Source organism: Somniosus microcephalus, chromosome 7 (assembly GCF_052327205.1).
Source record: "Somniosus microcephalus isolate GS21.2 chromosome 7, FLI_Smic_1.0, whole genome shotgun sequence".
Lineage (NCBI taxonomy): Eukaryota > Metazoa > Chordata > Chondrichthyes > Squaliformes > Somniosidae > Somniosus > Somniosus microcephalus.
Genome location: NC_140993.1, coordinates 79,832,533 through 79,838,645, shown reverse-complemented (window position 1 = coordinate 79,838,645; position 6,113 = coordinate 79,832,533). Strand labels below are relative to the sequence as shown.

Sequence of the window (6,113 nt, the reverse complement as noted above, 5' to 3'; positions counted from 1 at the left end):
GTCCTGGAAGGTGCCCGTTGCATAAAAGTTAAGGGCCACTATGACCTTGACAGCCACATGCAATGCTTATCTATGCCCTGGTTTGAGGCTCCAGTTGTGGCTAAAGCAAGTGACATAGCTCAGTGATAGTCTCCTTTGTGATTCGACGGTGCCAGACACATTGATCCTTCGTGAATTTGAAGTATGAAAAGTGCTCCCTGAAGATTCACTGTGGGTATGGCCTCCTGCACAGTGAGCTCCTCCCTCCTCTCCTGTCTTTGCTGTTCACCCTCGTCCTCCAGTCTCAAGGGAAGACCTACCAGACCATCTATGACTGCAATAAAATTGTTTTGAGTCCAGACAAAAGCAGTCCAGCAAATGCTTGTTGGCAGAAGTGAGAATTTAGTTGTAGAAGTGATAAAATAGGCAACCAAACACCCAGAAGTTATCTTGCAGCCTAAAAGGACAAACCAGAAACTAACCTTTATAGAGGGGATGAGCACTTTAAATAGTACTGTCGCAGGGTCTTTGCTGCCCGTTAGCGCCATGATTTGCTCAGTGAGCTTATTATGCGGCGAGTCAGGCGCTAGGGCAGACCAATTTCACAAAAGGGTCCTACAACAAGCGTAGGTCCCTTATTTAGTTATAATAGCCGTTTTTAATACTTACGGCGCAGGCACTGGACGCCTATGCAGGAGCATGATCCAATATGGCAGGCGGTGCACTTCCAGCACAGAATGAGCGCACGCATGCTGCCCACCATATTGAACCCTTGGAGGGCACTCGTTTTATGCCTAATGCAAATTGCTTTTTGTTGCTGCCTGCAAACCTCATAGCTCACTCTGAGAGACATACTTCTCTGTCACCCATCTGTGAGATCGGTGTTCAACCAACCAAGCTATCAATTAGTTACTGCCTTTTTAATTTGTGGGTACAAGGTTCCTTAGCACCTATTTTGTCTAAGACCCTGCTATGAGAGTGGAATGGGAGGGAACCATTTTCTAAAAAATGGCAGAAATTGCTTCGGATTGTACATGAGGAATACCACCTTGTGTACAAGGAAGCATAAGTTTTAAAAATCTAGTCCAGCAGCACGAGCAAATTCCAGGAGGGTAGGTTAAGGTAGAGAGCTTTCTATATAAAGTATTCCCATCTCTTTAAAAACATAAATCTGGCTCTTTTTCTTTCTCAGTGAGGTTATCCAATGAGTAACTGCATCATTAAAACTAGGAAGGCTCCAAATTCAACACCCCAGGCATTGCTCACTTGGTGTCAGCTGAAGCAGTGGTAGGATGCTAATAGCCTGTGTCCCTGGATTAGGAAGAGAAATCACTAGGAATCCCACTCATGATTGCTATCTAGTAAGCCCCCTAGAACTGCCATGTGAGGACATGATCGGAAGATTGGGTTTGGCTATAATGCTGTTTGTGTTGGACAGCTTCCAGACCTTCACTGCCAAGGCTCACCTATCAATAACGCACACTTGGGCCAGGTGCCGGACGACTACTGCATTAAAAAGAGAGAAAATTGGCAAGAAAAAAATAAAATAAAATTACTTATATTCCCTGCTTATTGGGGGGGTTACCTTCATTTTAATTACATATTTTGACTTTGTGCAGATCAGATAGTTTCCTTGGATGAAGGAGGGGCCAAGAGAAAATATAGAAGATATATTAAATTAATTCCTTGTTGTCTCTGCTGCAGTCACATGGACCTATATTGTATTGCTGGGTGTTTACTGAAATGTGTAGGTTTCAGTTTTGTTGACTTCACAGGCCTGTGATTGTTAAGTACATGCAGAGACAAACTTCAACTATCTGTTGCATAAAGACAAAATGAGATGTAAAGTGTATTTTCTGAATTTTGAAAACACTCTTTACCAAAGACTTATTTAACACTCTAAAAACATAGTTACACTTTTTGCAAATGTGGTATTCAATATTTGTTTGACTACTGTGTAACCAAGTTAGCACCATGGAGCCAGTAATATCTGCCTTTCTCTTGAGGGAGGAACTCTAATAATACTTGGGCACCTTGGCTTAGCTTGTGAAATTGTGATGTAATATCAGTGATATTTAGGTTTGTTCTCAAATCCAATTTTTTTTTGGTATAGCACCACACTCCACTATGTAGGAAAACAGAGGTAGAAGAGGAGGATGACGAGGAAGAGGAGGATGACGATGAGGAGGAGGACGATGAAGATGACTGAGGAAGATGACAACGCCACACAAACTATTGTTTTTTTTTGGACAGTTGGATAGTTATTTCTGTTTATGCTACATTTATTTTATAATCTTCATTGCTGTAAACTTGTCCAGCCTTGCAAGAAATTTCAGAAATGCTTTAAAACATTTGACATTGCCAAACACTATTTTCATTTTCTACTGTTATGTATGCCAAAATTTTATATGTAAACAGTTAAGTAGTTTTAACTCATTAAAGATTTAAGGGGACATGTTACTTTATACACAACAGGTGTGTGAAAGTTCATCTGATTGTGCACCATAGTTAATGTTTATAGTGCACAATGTGCAATTGTTTCCACTCTAAAGCTGATATGCATCTTGTATAGCAAAGGTACTGGCGATCTGCCACTCAGCTGTACAAAATTTGCTTGTACATGTAGTACACGTAAACTTGTTTTCTAAGTCTACATTGATGATGAAAGCAAGCACATTACTTGCCTTTTTATTAAATCAATGGATGGAAAATCATGGCCATCATTTATTTTTTAATAATTCTCAGGACGTAGGTATCATTGGCAAGCCCGGCATTTATTGCTCATCCATAATTGTCCTGAGACGGTGGTAATCTTTGTAGTGGGTTGATGCAACTGAGTGGCTTGCTTCAGAGGGCAGTTGAGAATCAACCACATTGGTGTGGTGTGTTGGTATATAGGCCAGACTGGGTAAAGACAACAGGTTTCCTTCCCTAAAGGGGATTGGTGAACCAATTGTGTTTTTACAACAAACCGATTAGGTTCATTGACACTTTTTAACTGCTATTGGCTTTTTATTTCCTTTTTAAAAAAAAAAAAAAAAAAAAATTCATTTTCTCAAATGGCTGTGAACTCACATTCTCTGAATTATTAGTCCAGGCCTCTGGATTACTGCTTCTGTAACATAACCACTAAGCTAACGTACCCTCCTGTTTGAATGATAGGTCACAGTATAATTTTATGCAGTATGGGTTAATTGAAACTTCAGAGAATTGTAATCTAAAATTTTATTTACTACTTTCCTAACTTCATTGGGAGTTGTTAGCAGAGCTGTGTAACAGTTTTCCATCAAGATCATTATCTAATACTTCAGCTGACTATTGAAATTTATATGCAACGTTACTTGTATCACAATGTCTCCTTCCTGTTTGGGGTTCATTGGGGTGAAATTCATCTTGGGCTGTAGCGCAAATGGGTGATAGAGAATTGGAAGCCCGTTTAAACTAGACTAGATTTTCTTTTCTATTGAAATCAATGGTAAAGAAAATCGGGCAAAGTGTAAAATGAGACAGTGGCATAAAAGTTGTCAGGAAAATAAGTGGTCTATATGCACAACTCTAAGGATAGACATGTCTTCTAAGCCCTCTTCTGATGCTGCCACACCTTGGCTTGTGGCAAAAAAACTCCTCTCTACTGCCAGTAGAATGCCTATACTATACACAGTGCTGTCATCTATTTGTGGCAAACTATTTTGAATGGTAAGAATAATATTTAAGTTGGGGAGCAATCATGTACTATATGGATAAACTCCATGTGCCTGCTGCCCTTGTCCTTCTAGGTGGTAGAGGTTGCGGGTTTGGGAGGTGCTGTCGAAGAAGCCTTGGCGAGTTGCTGCAGTGCATCTTGTAGATGGTACACACTGCAGCCATGGTGCGGCGGTGGTGAAGGGAGTGAATATTTTTAAGGTGGTGGATAGGGTGCCAATCAAGCAGGCTGCTTTGTTCTGGATGCTGTCAAGCTTCTTGAGTGTTGTTGGAGCTGCACTCATCCAGGAAAGTGAAGAGTATTCCATCACACTCCTGACTTGTGCCTTGGCCTCCAACAACCACAACCATCTTCCTTCATTCCCTTACGCCCCCACCTTAATGAATTTCAAGCTCTGCACGATGCTGAGCTCTTTTTCCATCGCCTTCGTCTCCGTGCCCACTTCTTTAGCCAGGAGTCTTCCCCCCCCCCCGCACAGCTGAGCCTTTCTCCTGTTTTCTAAATTCTCGTTCGACTTGGACCCCTCCCTCTGGCCTCTTACCCTCTCTAGATCTTTTCATTGCTAACTGCTGACATGACATCGGCCATCTCAATTTCTCTGCTCCCCTCTCTCACTCCAACATACCTCCCTCTGAACTTGCAGCACTCCATTCTCTCAGATCCAACCCCGACATTATCATTAAACCTGCTGATAAGGGTGGTACTGTTGTAGTTTGGCAAACCGACCTCTACCGTGCAGAAGCTGAATGCCAATTCTCCAACACCACCTCCTACCTCCGCCTGGACCATGACCCCACTAGCAAACATCAAGCCATTGTTTCCAAGACTATCACTGACCTCATCTCTGGAGATCTTCCCTCCATGGCCGTCAACCTCATAGTTCCCCAACCCCGCACAGCCCGCTTCTACCTCCTTCCCAAGATCCACAAACAGGACTGCCCTGGTAGACACATCGTTTCAGCCTGTTCTTGCCCCACGGAACTTATCTCTTCCTATCTTGACTATTTTTTCTCCCCTCGTCCAGTCTCTTCCCACCTACATTCGCAACTCTTCCGATGCCCTTAGTCACTTTTAACAGTTTCCTGGCCCCAACTGTCTCCTTTTCACTGGATGTCCAATCCCTCTACACCTCCATCCCCCACCAGGCCGGCCTGAGAGCGCTCCGCTTCTTCCTTGAACAGAGGCCCAACCAGTCCCCATCCACCATCACCCTCCTCCGCCTGACTGAACTTGTTCTCACATTGAACAACTTCTCCTCTGACTCCATTCACTTCCTCCAAATTAAAGGTGTTATGGGAGCCTGCATGGGCCCTAGCTATGCCTGCCTGTTCATGGGATATGTGGAACATTCTTTGTTCCAGTCCTACTCGGGTCCCCTCCCTCACCTCTTTTTACGGTACATCGATGATTGTATCGGTGCCGTTTCCTGCTCTCGTCCTGAACTAGATAAGTTCATTCACTTTTCTTCCAATTTCCACCCTTCCCTCACCTTCACATGGTCCATCTCTGACTCTTCCCTTCCCTTGACTTCTCCGTCTCCATTTCTGGCGATCGGCTTTCGACAAACATCCACTACAAGCTCACTGACTCCCACAGCTACCTGGACTACACTTCCTCCCACCCCGCTTCCTGTAAGGACGCTATTCCATTCTCCCAGTTTCTCCGTCTCCGCTGCGTCTGTTCTGATGATGCCACCTTCCATACCAGTGCTTCCGACATGTCTTCCTTTTTCCTCAACCGCGGACTCCCTTCTACTGTGGTTGACACAGCCCTTGACCGTGTCTGTTCCATTTCCCGCACTTCTGTTCTCACCCCTTCCCCTCCCTCCCAGAACCACGATAGGGTTCCCCTTGTCCTCACCTTTCACCCCATCAGCCTCCACATTCAACGTATCATCCTCCGCCATTTCCACCACCTCCAACGTGATCCCACCACCAAACACATCTTCCCTTCACCTCCCCTTTCAGCATTCCGAAGGGACCACTGCCTCCGCGACACCCTGGTCTACTCCTCAATCACCCCTAACAGCCCTCCTCCTTCGCCTGGCACCTTCCCGTGCAAGCGCAGGAGATGCAACACATGCCCTTTTACCTCCTCCCCACTGTCCAGGGCCCCAAACACCTCTTCCAGGTGAAACAGCGATTTACTTGTACTTCTTGCAATTTAATATACTGTATTCGCTGCTCACGATGTGGTCTCCTCTACATTGGGGAAACCAAACGCAGATTGGGTGACCGCTTTGCCAAACACCTCCGTTCAGACCGTAAGGGTGACCCTGAGCTTCCGGTCGCCTGTCACTTTAATTCACCGCTTCACTCCTACTCTGATCTCTCTGTCCTCAGCCTATTGTTCCAATGAAGCTCAACGTAAACTCGAGGAACAGCACCTCATCTTTCAATTAGGCACTTTACAGCCTTCTGGACTCGACATC

At 44.6% G+C, this 6,113-nt stretch overlaps 1 protein-coding gene across 1 annotated transcript in view; it reads left to right on the top strand.

Moving 5' to 3' along the window:
* cibar1 (CBY1 interacting BAR domain containing 1) overlaps positions 1–2,451 on the top strand; it is an 81,348-nt gene extending 78,897 nt beyond the window's left edge. The window contains exon 7 of the mRNA XM_085992672.1: positions 2,093–2,451. Within this exon, the coding sequence (XP_085848798.1) occupies positions 2,093–2,188 (96 nt within the window). The 3' untranslated portion in view covers positions 2,189–2,451. The remainder of the gene's footprint in view (positions 1–2,092) is intronic.
* The last annotated feature ends 3,662 nt before the right edge of the window (positions 2,452–6,113 follow it).